This window comes from Ips typographus, linkage group LG1 (genome assembly GCF_016097725.1).
Source record: "Ips typographus isolate SLU linkage group LG1, UJ_Ityp_2.0, whole genome shotgun sequence".
Taxonomy (NCBI): Eukaryota; Metazoa; Arthropoda; class Insecta; order Coleoptera; family Curculionidae; genus Ips; species Ips typographus.
The window spans coordinates 513,729-528,892 of record NC_138422.1 but is presented as its reverse complement, the minus strand read 5'-3'; the positions used below and the strand labels follow the sequence as shown (position 1 = coordinate 528,892).

Below are 15,164 nucleotides of genomic sequence, written 5' to 3'. Positions count from 1 at the left end.
TTGTTTGTGGTTATTACGTAAAATGTTATCATCTTGTTCCATAATGCCTGAAGTGACTTTTTTATTGTGGTCTTAAAAGTTATCAGTAGACGATTGACAGAATATGAGAATTTATCTGAAACTAAACTAATAAACTCAAAGTAAAAAACAGACAGCAAAACTTTTGCTTTTTGATGAACAGCTCTTTCTTCAAATTGACGTTTCAAATGTATTTTCTTTCTCTTTCTTGATGACCTATATACCAGTGTATGTACCGATGTATTATCAAAAAATAAAAAGTGCGGCCCTCCCAAAGGATTGTTTAAAAAATTTCTAGAAAAACAAAAATGAGGTTACTTTTACTTCTCATGTTTTCAATTCAACGAAATCTCTAAATTCACACTTAAAGCTACTGCATTTAAATATTTTAATCTTAATTTGATGTTTTGGCCTCAAATTTTGGTAAACACTAAACACACATTTGACATTGAAGTAACGTGTCTCGTTTCCATTACGGTTCATTGAAATGAACAATCCGAAAGTGAAACTTGTCCAACAAAACACGTATGATATTCTTAAAAAAACCCGCAGACGTGCATTCAGAGACGACAAAAAGCTCGCCGTCTCGAACAAAAGCGAAACAGTCGATTGTTCAAACCGCATCAACATAAATCATTGTACCGTGCCCCCAAAAACCACAACTATTTACATCCAATTAGGAAACGTACAATCACTTTATAGTAATAAGTGACTCAATCAACGCCTTTTTCAGTTTATACTGCCACTACCATTACATAATTAATAACGCATTACCGGTCCTGTTTTGGGACAGTTTTTCGACCAAGGCCGCTCAAGAAATTTCCCTTTCTATATTTTGTTCCGTTTCAATACCGTTAAAGAAAAAGCTGAGTTGATGTTTAAGTTTGATTTGTAGGTTCAGTTTGACAAACTGTCAACAGAGCACGACAAAATGAGACGTTTACCACCGAATTTCCCTACAGAAACCACAGACGAGGAGAGAAAACGAGCCAGGGAAAGCGTCATCACCAACTTGGCACTATTCGGCACTTTGGTCCTCGTCATCAGAGTTTTGCCGTTAGTTTTCACTAATGGGGACGATCTGGATGCCGGCATGGCTCTCGAAAGCGCAGTAAAATCTGGATATTGTTAAAGCAACAAATAAAAGCATTTTTCCAGTAAAATCAATATTAATTTTTCTGTGTGTCAGGTTGACGCGGCGCAACGGATTGTAGGTAATGAGGAAAGATCAATAAATGTAACAATGGCCCACCCAGTCGCCTTTCGAAGGCTAACAACTATAATAATACACTATACCAATAACCTGAAGTGTATAATGTGCCAGATCATATTCATAAGTTGCAAGAAGGTGCGGTTTGCTCTGTAATTGTATTATATTGACTGTACACACGTGGGATTTGATACTTTAAAATTGTATGATTTACTTAAAACTATCTGTTGTTATGCATTGAACGTGAGAAATCTCTCAAAAAACCTCTTAGACTTGATCGATGATGAGTTTTATTCTGATTGTAATTTGCACATCTTCTACAGGATGTTTTCTTTTAGTTTTGTGTGTGATGTGACCAAACTTCAATAACGTATAGTTTGCGAAACGGAGAAACTGCTTGTTGTTTATCACAAAGGAAAATATTTTGCCCAAAAAGTTGGATATGTCATTGCCGAATTCCTCAAAGAAATCTATGGTATTGTCTTGAAAATAACCATTTTTCAAGAAAATAAAGAAAACTCATTTTTTTTTAATAGAAAAGTTAAACTTTTTGTAAGGATGTCAAGTGTATTCCATTATAGTTAATTTTAGTAGGGTTGTCATTAAGTATATTAATAGTATTACTTGATAAACTTTACAGGAGGTGAAAAAAAGGTGTGGTACGTGGAGGTAGAAGGTAGGATATAAGTTGTTTTTTTGTTTTTGGTTGTTGATTGTCAAGAGCATAGGTCAAGAGAGACTTTTAATGAGAGCTGGAAAGTCAATTTTCTAAAAGTTTGCGAAAATCACATTATTGAAGATCAGGAGATCTTAGAAAGCTATTTCCTTCCGGATCCGGAGTTACTGGGAGTAGTATCCAGTGCTACCAGTCCCTGTACCAAGATGAGCACGTTGTCCAGTGAAGCCGATTTTGAAGAGGGTCGGTTCCAGAAGTGGTTGAATTTGTAACCAAGGAGGCCTCCGGGCTGTTATCGATGAGCATCTGCTTTCTTCTTCTGCGGTTAGTAGAGCATCCATCTCAGCGGAAAAATTTGAAGTTTGGTTAACTGACGGGGTATTACGGACTGTTTTGGCGAAGAGTATTAAGTGTAAATAGTTTGTAATTTGTTTATAAAAAACAATTCAAATATATATTTTTTTCAATTTATTTAAATTTTCTTTATTTACTGCAACAGAATGAATGGTTAAATGAATGAATCTGGTGTCAGTTATGATGGTATTAACATGCAGGTTGGAGAAGAGGTCGATTTGGGTGAATCTCACTTTCAAACTTCATGATAATGTTGCAAAGCGAACTTTTGATTATTAGTTAGGATTTCTTTAGTAATTTGTTGTTACCCCTGTATGTTACGTTGCTTTGTTTACGTTCTACATTCTTTTGTCTGTGTTCTAGAAAATCCTGGCTCCGTTGCTTATATAGAGAGAGATTTATGTTATAGCTTAATGAGTGTGAGAGAGAAAGTCAATTTCATGAATATTTGGGAATTTTCTAGAAACCATGGAAGCCTATATAAGCAGCTGAACCAGGCCTGGTTAGTGAGTTGTTGAGTTGATAGTTGTAGTGAAGTCGAAGTTGTCAGATTACGAGGTTAAGTGTCAGTGTCAGTTTATTGTTTGTAAACAATATACAGTGTTGTACAAGAAGTGTGTCATTAAGGAGTACAACGGTACAATAATAATAATCATGATAGTATCAATGAGAGCAAGATGGAAGCGATTTATTCACAGGTCCATATCACGGAAGGTTTTTGGGGTTTTCCAATTAACATTTATCTGAAAAGTGCGACATAGAAATGCTCAATATCAAATTAAGACAGTGGTCTTGATTAGTCATTTTAAGTCAGGTGTATGTCCCGTTGATGTATTGATTGATAGAACCATAACAGGATGTGTAGAAACAGTTAGAGGGGGAGAAAAACTTGTGCAAAAAAAAAACTTTGAGTTTTACTCACTGTTGCTGGACACCCTGTAAGATCTTATCAAACATGGGGCTTGTCCTGAAAAAGACTCAGATAAATCTGGACATACAATGGCTTTAGAATGACAGTTTTCCGGATAAATCGAGATTTCTTCTGATACAGGACGTTAATTAAGAAACGTCCAAAACTTCCCGAAATATTGACCTAAACAACTGACTTTAGCCACCCCATGGGATATCCCATCATGGAATATATCATTTGCATAACTTTAAGATAAACTGTCAATCATGCATGGAAAAACTCTATTTTTGGTACTGGTAATAAAATATAATATTTTCTCAGTCTCCTCATCTTTAATGAAAAGCGAGACTAAATTATGATTTAAGGTAAACTTTTACAAAAATTAAAGTAATTCTAAACGTGTTTTAACTTTACGAAAATGACCCTTATGGTATGCGCATCTTTCTCTTAAACCCATTCTGTAAACTTATATTGTATTGACATTTTAACGGGGAGGTGTGACCAATTATTGGCGTGAACAGTTCACTCGATCACAATAGGTTTCTATCCAATAATTGCATATTATTGTGGTCGTGTGGCCACTTCCTTCTTTGACTTAAACAATTTTTTCCATAATATTTACAGTAATAATTTATTCTTTTAGAAAGCCGACAAGCTGATTATTATTGTTTCGTAACTGTGGGGCACTTGACATAACGGGCGACATGTAATTTCCGGTTTTTTACCGACTCGGTAATTGGTGAACTAAAACCGGTAAAGGCTTTGTTCGGTTAACCCTAAGAGTCTGCAAAAACATGTCAGTTTGCAAGACAAATTTGCATTTGCACGCCTGTGAGGTTTAGCATTGAGACTCCAGTAAACCAGAAGGTTAATAGCGCATTAAATTATTTAAATCCTCCTTTAATTCTATATGGAAAAAAGTGAAATCATCAGCTTAAAGAGAAAAACGTCACGATTTATCCTTCATTTTCCTCTTTACAATATAGTGAGGCTTAAAAAAGAAACTTATTTCAAGTGTTTCAACCATGCAAATGCAATCAAACACATCTGTAATAAATTTGGATTTCAGTCAATAGGAGTGTTGAGAATGAATACCAAAGGAGAAATTTCTATTTGAATATCACGTGTGTGCTGTGTTCAACAGCCGATGAAAACAATTTAATGTACGTTTAAACAAAGCTAACAATGCACGCAATAGTACGAAAGCGACATTTATCCATACGTAAATATTACAGCTTTTAAGTCACATTTTACAGCTACTAGTCAACACAATATCAAAGGATTTTTAAAGTGTAAACACAAACGATTTTATAATCGTACAAGTTGAAATGGAAAGTTGTCTAGGTACTGAACCGGTACTGTTTAACTGCACATATTTATACTTCTAGCGGTTTATTTGTATACAGTGCGTTTTTTTTAACGCGCAACATAGGATTTTACGTGTTAAATTTTTAAGCCCATGTTAGACCATGTTATTTTTGAACTACAAGTATAAAACTTGACGGGTGTGTCTTTAGTACACTGAATCTTAAGTAAGTCTACCAATTTGGGCTAAAAAGTGATTTAAAACTGGAAAAAAATCATTTTTTTTCGAAAAGATTTTATCCTTTCATACTCCCTGTATGCATTGTTGTTTTTGATACTGGCAGGGCAGGTAGCAGGTAAAGTGACTTATTTTGACTGCATCACGACCCGATATCTTTTGAACGTCAAAAGGGCATTTTATGATTGTTTGGAATATACTGTTTGGCTTCAAACGGAGGTCAATTTGAACAATTCACTTATAAAAATACTTCTTTTGTTCTTAACTTTCTTGATATAAAGTTAATGATCACCCTGTTTTACTTTCTACGCCAAATTTTACCTGCTACCTGCCGTGCCAGTATCAAAAACAACAAAGAACAACAATGCATACAGGGAGTATGAAACGATAAAACCTTTTCGAAAAAAGATGATTTTTTGCGTTTTTTAACACTTTTTAGGCCGAATTGGTAAATTTACTTAAGCTTCAGGGTACGAAATAGCCACCCGTCAAGTTTTATACTTGTAGTTCCAAAATAACATGGTCTAACATGGGCTTAAAAATTTAACACGTGAAATCCTATGTTGCGCGTTAAAAAAAACGCACTGTATGCAAAAATACATTTCAGGAATCTATTTCCTCTTCGAGTTTTGGGCAAGGCTCCACCTAGCTTAAACTAGTTTATAACATTACACTATGCCTTGAAGTAGGTATTTACGAATATGGAGAGAAAGTAACATAAAATTGGGTCTTAGGGTTGGTTATTATTTGGATTTTTCTTGAAATAAACCGATGAAACGACTGCTGAATTCATTATGAAGGTCGTTTTTAAATACTCAACTAAACTTTCGAACGATATGGTGTTTTAGAAGAAACAAGTTAGTAAACAAAGTTGTTCAAGACTTATGTCGAATTTTAGTGAATCTTTTCTATGCAAAGTGTAAATAGTTAAATTAGGTAAAATAAGTAAAAAAAAACATATACAGGGTGGTCCAGTTTTAAATGTCAATAATTCACCAATCCATAGCCAATTAAAAAATAAGTTGTCATTTTCCTGAAAAGTGCTTCCTAAGGAAAATACAGCCCTTCAAATTTCTGTTTAAAAAATCGTTTTTTTTGTCATAACTGTCAAACCGTTGGAGCAATATTGATCAAATTTGGAACAAGCACTTTATTACACGTTATTACGGTCAAAGACCCAAAACTAACCCAACCCAACTTAAAAATTGTCTTGGAAACGGAAAATTCACTTAAGAAGTTTAAAAAATATTATTGTAGCCAGTTTTCATAGTTTCCAGACAAACTAAAAGACTTTAGTTTTGAAAATTGAATTAGAAAAGATAAAAATTTCAGAAGCTTAAAAATTGTGTTTGTAACCAGTTTTCATGCAAATCGAGAGACTTTAATACTAAAAATTGACTTGTAGACATAAAAACTACTTTTTCAAGAATTTGTTACTAAAAATTCATACATTTAAACCTTAAAAATTGACTTGAACCCCAAAATGTGACTGAACTAATGAAAAGTGACATCAGAAGCTTAAAATTTGCATTTGAAGTAAGTTTTCATAATTTGAAGACAAATTTCAATATTTTAGTCTTGAAAATAGTCTTAAATGCAGGACATTGACATTAGATTTATGGAAATTGTCTTGAAAACTAACTTTTCGTGCTTTTTACTTTGCTTTTAATTTTCTTCGAATTCTGGACTATTTTTACTGCTTCAAAACTGCTTTCAGCTTGGAAAATCGAGTTTCAAGACTATCTTCACCAAGTTATTGACATAGCAAACTTAAAAAACAATTTTTACATTCTTCGTAGACTTAAAATAGCATTCCAAGCTTTGTCACTATTAAATCGACTTCTAGACACCTCAGTGCTAAAAATTCGGGTATTTCTTAATAAACTAGACTGTTTTTAGTGTTTTAAGGCTGTTTTCAGTGCCTCAAATCGAGTTTCAAGACTATCTTTACAAAGTTTTTGACTTATCAGGCCTAAAAGCCAGTTTGTCCACTGACCATAATCTTGAAAATGTTATTTCAAGCTTCTTCACTATTAAATTGACTTCTACACTCATAGGTGCAATAAATTGTAGCATCTCCAAGAAATTCAGACTGTTTTTAGTGCTTTTTAAGACTGAAAAATCGAGTTTAAGACTATTTCCAAAAGTCAAGTTTTTTCAGTAATAAAAGTAAAAAATGTTGGTACCAAATGCTACAATAATAGTCTTGAGAACTAATTTTTAGAAATAAAATAGTCCGAAAATTTAATTTTTTCTAGACTTGTTGTCCAGAACAGAAAATTGAGTTGTACACTAATTAAAGTCTTGAAAATATACTTTTGGACTCTTTAGTCCTAGTAAAGTCAGTTCTAGCATTAAAAGACAACTTTTATATTATTTTTAGTAGTAAAAAATGAGTTTCATGCACAATACAAACAATCTTTGTCTTGATTTCCGGACTTTTTTTAGTTCTTGAATGCCAGTTTCAGACACTCAACCAGGATGGCAGTCTAAGAAAGCGAATCATAAGACCATTTCTAGTAGTAAAAAAGTTTTTAGACTATTCAGTACAAATTTGGACTTTCACAAGTCTTGGATGTTCAGTTTTAAACTATAAAACGATTTTTTAAATTGAAATTTGGAGGACTGTATCTTCCTTAGGAAACGTTTTTCAGAAAAATGACATAATGCAAGTCAACTTATTTTTTGATTAGCTATCAAATGGTGAATTATTGACACTTAAAACTGGACCACCCTATATAAAAAAGTTACAACCTTTCAAAAACTGGAGAAATTAAATTTTTGGTCAAAAGTGCAATTTTGGCAAATTTTTGTTTTGCTCCATAAGGGTTCAAAATTCAATATCTCGGTAACATGAAGAGCTAGAGAAGCCAGTTTTAGCCCATTTTGTAGGTTTTTTTATCCTTTTTCTAATGGCGTTTTAGTGAAATCTAGAAGAGTTAAAATAAAAAAGTTACAATCATACGAAAATTGAAAAAATGCAATTTTTGCAAAAAGTGCAATTTTTTATTTTGCTCCAGGAAGGTTTCAATGCACAGCAAAAGGCATATTTATACGAAAGGACCTTAATAATGGTTTGTTAAGGTCTGTCAACGAGTTCACAGTTTTTACACAAGTTTACTCAGACTCGATTAACAAAGAAAAGCTATTAGTATTCCCAACAGATCAAAATGGATATTTGAAATATTCTGGTCAAATTTTGCTATTATAAAACTATTTAAAATTCTACTCGTGTACATTCTTGTCATTTTATAATACAGGCAAAATTCCGTAGATAAAGTAGATCCAAAGCGAAGTAGCCACTAAAACTATGAATTTTTTTAATATCTATTTTTCTCAGTCCTTTATACTTAAAGCCTATTTTATCTTAGATATTGGAATAATGTCTAAGAGAGGGCTTGCAGCATGAATTTTAAATTTTGGCGTCATCTTAAATACCACAGAAACAACGGGACATGGATCTTTAGTCTGTGTAATAAAACAATCCCCAAGTCATCCCACCGACTGCGCCACTAAACTAATATAGTCAAAATACAAATTACTTAACTTTTGTCTAATTCTTCAAGCACATACAATTTTCAACAGCTTTCATTTTTTATCTAGATTAACCAAACCCATAACTAAGACCAAACTAGGCCCACTTTTTCTTCTCGCTTCCAATAAATTGGTAATTCCGAGGCTGTAAACAAAAGCGCCGTAAAGCGCTCTGAACAGGAAGCGGGTTTTAAGGCACGTCCAAAAGTAAACGTTACGCAAAGAATATTAAAGGTTTCGGTGTTTTCACCAATTTATAATTTGATCGCGTCGGTCTCTACCCCGACTAATATGGAGCGAAATTGCACGAGCAATCATCAAACCCAACGAAAAATTACCATAATTGAGTGACAACGTTGGTACCTGCCCGGTTGCCAAACCAGGTCAAAGTTTGACGAAAGTGATGGAAAACAAAGTTTTTGTGTTGCAACTGTTATGGTTTTGATGTTTATCATTCTGGTTTAAGAGGAAGTTGTACAAAAGATGCTGCTTTCGGTTTGGTAACGTTTACACTCCATTTTCGTTGCAGCTTATGCAACATACCTGTTTCTCACTGTCTTCCTGTATTTTTTTTTACTCTTTAATTATTTGGCAACTTAAAACTGTAGATGACACTAATCGACCGATTTAACGCTTTTCAATTCTTAACATTCAAAAATAACTGCAACAATACTTATTTAATGACAATTATTATGCACAATCTCTTTTCTTATTATAAATTCTCAGTTGCACACGATAGCCAGTACGTTTCATGCGTCTATGACTGGTAGAAAGTAATGTCTGTTGCAGTTTTTGCCCGGTTAAATTATTTTAAAAGTGGGTTATTGGATTAAAGCGTGAAACTACAACGGGAAAAAAATTAATTCGTAAATTCGTCAGATCTCTGAATTGCAATTGTTATCCCACAACCCACAACGAACATATTATCAATATTACCGTGTTAAAGTAGCTAATTCCTTCCTTCATTGAAAGAAAAAAATAAACAAAAAGAACATTATTTATCTACAATCACGATTTAAGTTGGCATTGATGAGATATATTTACACACATGTATTGCATCAATTACTGGGTTTTTGACCTTCGACGTTTACACTTTTATAACGATTCACGTTTATTTGTCAGGATTCCTTCGTCGATACCTTGAACAAACTGTAATTTTTCTCGAGATGAGCTTATTTAAATTATATAGGAATATACAAAAAAAAAATTGAGATAATAACCTTTTGTTGTACGAGAAAGAGAATAGATATCTCATTCAATGCAAATCTTGATACTTTTTTCGCAATAAACGCCGGCATGATTGCCTCTTCATTGTGTGTCGTATCGTTGAATTAGTCAGTCGGAATGTGTAATTACAAGCTCTAGATTTCTTCTGTTTTCGATTATGAAATTTACATGAGATGGGATTTCAGTTTTAATTCGACCAAAGAGTGTCCCCAATACAACATACATTTTATATCTTCATACAACCGATTGGGGTAGGACTAATCTATCTTTAAATTTGTTTTAACTGTCATTAGGGTAATAAGCTTGTCTTACATTTTTTTGTTCGTACTTTTTTTTGGGGTGTTTCTAACAGTATTTCTTCAGTAAATGTGATCAAAAGGAATCATTGGAAATGATTTTTTACTTTCTAAATCCATCGCTAGGGGACGTAATAGTCTGAGAGAAGAAGTTGATGATGTAATGTTACCATCATCAAGATCCAGTAATTATCAATTAATCATTTACAAGGGCTTGGAAGAGACCAAAATAAAAATTTATGATTGGCCAAAAACTAATAAGCAAATTTATATGAAAGTAGCAGCCAGCATAGTTGCTGGAAAGCCTGCTCTGACTATTGAGGATCTTCAGGAAAAAGTTAACGATAGCAAGATTGGAGGAGTTATTACCTGGGGGAGTACCTGCTGAAGAAACTCGAAATTGTGAAGATGTTCGATACCTTGTTCAATCTGAATAATTCAAAATGCCGACGAAAATGTAGCAAAAACCGGTGGAAAAGCGAAGACAAGCAGCTTTTATGTTACATGAAGCAAAATAAGAACACACTGTAAAAAATGTGAATAAGCAATAGCTCAAGTTTATCTAGCGGAGAAAAAATAAAAAGATCTGGAGATGTCTGTATCAAAGGTAAAATTGAAGAGTCTAAAATGAAGAAAAAGTGTGAGCTAAGAGACCAAATACAAGGACATCCAAAGATGTGAGGAATAGGTAAAACGGTATAAACATAAACAAAAAAGGTTTCTTCATAATTTTGCTTAAAAAATAAAAACACAAACGTGCTAAGGATTGCGATTTGTATTTATCATAGGCAACCAAATACGCTCATAGTTCCATCCTTCTTTACTTGTATTAAACAGAGAGAAATGGACGCACATTATTTAGTTGACATCCACCATTACCGACAGAACTAACTGTCACTGTCATTGTCAAGGGTACCTATGATTTCGGTCGGTTTGCCTTGTTGCCTATACAACTGACCATTAGTTTTTTTCAAACTGTTTAGAATAATAAACGTTTATTAACGAATACAGTCGACGGAAACATTTTGTAACCAACTCTTATATTAATTAGCGATTAATTATCTGAATTTTATTAACGCTTTCACTGATAGATAGAGCAAGTTAATGATTAGCTCCTAATTTGTTGTTTACGTTGATCTTGATCAAAATTTGGTACTGGTCTTGGAGGTTTTTGTTCTTTTTTTTCAAAAAAGTTATTTTCCGAAATTAGTTACAGTTTTTGGTTTTTGCAGAATGAAGAAACGAGAAAATGATTTCCAGCAATCTCAGTGTCATTCTTGGGCTAAAAAAATCCAGAACGAAAATTTAGTTTTCATCTTTCTCCCACGTTGAAATAAAGTATATTAAGGAAACAAGAAAAGAATTAATAAAACCGAAGAGAAGCCTGGATAATCAGATTAAGCATTTAGGTTTACTCCCCTCACTTTCAAAAGAAAGATATTTTAAGAGATATTTTTACAAAGGTAGGTACTTATTTATATTATATAGCTAATAATTAATAATTATGGCATTTCGAGTCTTCCACCAAATCACTTAAATAACTTAACTTTAACTTACTTTAAACAATACTGACGTATACATAGGGCCCTAAAATTTTAAAACAGAACATATCTTAGGTTAGAAACGTTGTAGCTTGTAGCAAAGATTAGTGCCAGAGGGCGCTGGGATATTAATTCGAAACTTACGTCAACTGACAGCAGACATTTGACAACGTCGCCTATTAGTAATTATTATTGTAATATAATTTGTGTGTAAACCGGTTTGCTGTGCCTATATCATTAGATTGGCGGTCTATAGATCAGGATTCCGCTCTGGATTATTTTCTTAACGTATAATAAGAATGCAAAACGACCAGCTGTCCGTCAGTTTCTTTGCACCATTAACGTTCACTTTTAATTCTTGACCGATGGCCTTCGCGCTGCTTTTTTCCTCGTTAAATGTTCTGTGCTCGTTTTTTTCGTTGATATCCGCCCCGAGTAAATTATACGTATATCTTGTCTGTCGATCTTGTAACTATGGAATATTTCGTGTAATTATATCAATGACCATTCGACCATCTCTAAATTTTCGACTGACAGATGACAGCTAGGCAGCGTAGCCATTGACCCCATTCGAGCCGTGTAGTAAGGAAGCGTGCAAAACGATGCATCATCCTTCATCCATAACGATGTGTTGATTCATTCAAAAAAACGATTCGAGCGGTATTTAAACGGCGGGATCACGACCTGATGTACACAAGCCCACACAAAACAGTTTCACGTGACCGTAAATGAATGAATGCACCCGTTTTTGGGTCATCAGACCGAGATGAACGCGATAGAGCCACCGTGGAAATTGCGGTTGCGGATTTTCGGAGCGTATCTCGTTTGAGGTTAGGAATGTGCCGCTGTTTTAGTTTTAAAACGTTTCACCTGTGCCTTAATTATTAAATACGAATAACCGTAATTTCGATATTTCCGTAACAATCGTATTATGTTTCTAAGACTGGCCAAGTGGGTAGCTCAAGGTGACCGGCCAGTTTTTTTTTTACGATACAGTTAAATGGTTCGTTGTGCATGCTAAACATGCACAGTTACGTTATACGCTTAACCAACAAACATTCCTAAATTCATGGAGGTTATCGATGTTGGTAATCCATCCCTATATGCGTAAAAACCATCACTTGTCACTGACAAAACGCTGTTGCCGAATCGGCCAAACGTAAAAACTGATGCACATGCAACCACCATTCCAACAAATTAAAACGTCAAGGACTCCGAAACTAAATATGGCAACGTCGTAAATCGAATCGACAATAATTATCAGTACGTAATTGAGCAAGAAGGATTATTTAGAAATATGCCTTATATAAAATAGCAGCAGGTACCAATTTAATATGCCCGACAACGTTGTCCGCTTACGTAACTATGGCGGGCGAATGTTAAAGTTTGTAAACCGCCAAAGATTGAGATCTTTTATTGCTTTTACGGTTCAGAATAATATTATTATGGACTCGCTTTTCTTTCTCGATTCGGGCGCAGAACCACCCGACCAAATTATTGAGACACTTACATGCATTTGCAGTGTATTATCAAAAAAGTTCAACTCTTGTGCAGACGTACTTTGCAACAAAATATGCTCTTCCAAGATTAATTTTGCTGTTGAGGACAATAGTAATGTTTAACAACAAGAGTGGATTTGATATCTCTATCCCACGGCGACAAAATTTCGAAAATTGACAATATGACGACCGTTTAATCGAGTTTTACATCAAATTTTATACAATCACTCAGTTTTTGAAACCTTGTCATATTTACATATCAGTTTTGACGTATGTCAAACATGACGGATGGATAGTCTGCCTGACAGTGTCAGCTGTCATCCTGGAAAGCACAGTTCTTATAAGTTTTCGGTCCTCTGCTTCTGATATCCTCCATCATTTTGTGTTTTTTACATTCCTTACATTCGTAACAAAAACTCTTCCCGGAGTTAGTACAATATACGTAAATAAAGAAACACACACAAGAAGGGATTAATGAGTTACTGTTAAAACAAAATGGCGGCTGGTCGTTTGGACGCCATTTGGTCTTGTCAAATAACCAAAATGGCCACTCAATCAAGTTTTAGCAGTGTAAACTTTATTTCAACATGACGACAATAAAATATGTCAAATCTTTGTTTACATTTTTCGACCAGATGATGCAAAGACATCAAAAAAGATCAAATCTTCATCAGAGTTTTGCTTTTTGTAAGTAATAAAAGCAACCAACCTTTGACATCTAATGTGAACGATTTACGCAAAAACACGTCATTTGACAGATTTTTGTCATACTTTTTTTGCTTTTTTTTTCTTCTTTTTGTGCCTAATTTAGTTTTTTGCGCGTATTTGCTGCTATTTTTTGTATGGTTTTATTTTGTATAGGTTAATTTACAATTTCAATAGCTGTATTGAGATATTGAAGGCTTCTGAAAGACAAAAACATACCAATGGATAAGTATCAATTTACAAATTTAAACTGACCAAATAATTTCCAAATTATCCTGAAGTAGTCTAAAAAAATGTAAAAACATTCCAAAACACTATAGAAGCTCCAAAATGCCTTGCAATAGCTTACAAAACAGCCTAAAAGCTTCCAAATGCTTTTCAACTTATCTATAGAAGATCTCAAAAAATTTCAATGCAGTCTAAATGCTTCCGTATGCTTCTAAAGCAGTTTAAAAGCTTCCATAAGTTTCTAGAACCCTTCATAAATTTTCAAATGAAAAAGCAGTCCAAAACCTTCAATGCTTTAGACTCCAGAAACCTTATACAGGTGTGGTAAATCCAAAACCGACCATAGGAAAACCGTGTAACGGACAGAGAAACGTAGATAATTGCATGCGCGGGACAAAGACAGAAAACGAAAAAAATATCAAGTAGGCCATATTTTCAGTGCGCTGTTGCCAAAATCCAATACCGTCGACAAAATTAATTTTGTTCTTTGATTATTCTGAAGCGAGTTGTGTCAGGGATTACTCAAATGTACACTAACATAACACACTACTTTATTGTTGAATAGTAAACAGCGCACTGAAAATATGGCCTACTTGATATTTTTTTCGTTTTCTGTCTTTGTCCCGCGCATGCAATTATCTACGTTTCTCTGTCCGTTACACGGTTTTCCTATGGTCGGTTTTGGATTTATCACACCTGTATAATATATGTAATTAAAATACTACAGAAACTCCAACCAAACCGTCTACAAGGTTTCAAATGTTTTAAAAGCAGTCCAAAGGCTTCAATGCTCCTAAAGTAGTCGAAAAAGATTTCAAAACAGTACAGAAATTCCAAAATGCTTCCCAAGCAGTGGAAAGCTTTCCAAAACAGTCTAAAAGTTTCCAAAGGCTTTTAGAACAGATAAAAAAAAACCTTCCAAATGCTCCTTAAGTAGTTAAAAAGATTTTTTAAATTTTTCAAAACAGTCTAAAATCTTCAGCATGCTTCTAAAGCAGTTTAAAAGCCTCAAAAAATTTCTAGAACTTGAACTCAAAAAAAGTAATAAATTTGGCATCTTTGTAAGGGTTTTTATAGATTTTTATGCTTTTTTCAAGAAAATTATTTTGCTTTTTAAGTGCTTTTTAATCCACTCATAAATTATATTGTTATACTACAGATATTTTGAAGCAGGACTGTTTTTTTGTGGATTTTTTTTACACCACTCAAAATTTGAACTTGTAGGCTACTTACCATTTTGCCGATGTTAAGTATAGTCCGATAAAATATTCAACAAGGTATAAAATCCAAATTGGGCGCATTCACTATCACATAAGACGACCTAAAAACCGCGTTCAATCGTGTATTACAACAAATTTCAAATCGACCGCGCGATAGCTGTTTCACTCTTCTGGTTCTTGCCTATGTCAAACTGCAGCGCACC

General features: G+C 33.9%; 2 protein-coding genes across 2 annotated transcripts in view; both read right to left on the bottom strand.

Moving 5' to 3' along the window:
• Cluap1 (clusterin associated protein 1) overlaps nt 1–15,164 on the bottom strand; it is a 126,125-nt gene that overhangs the window by 75,813 nt on the left and 35,148 nt on the right. The window lies entirely within an intron of this gene.
• Cht7 (chitinase 7) overlaps nt 1–15,164 on the bottom strand; it is a 20,682-nt gene extending 5,518 nt beyond the window's left edge. The window contains exon 1 of the mRNA XM_081993818.1: nt 14,975–15,164. Coding sequence (XP_081849944.1) covers nt 14,975–14,977 — 3 coding nt within the window. The 5' untranslated portion in view covers nt 14,978–15,164. The remainder of the gene's footprint in view (nt 1–14,974) is intronic.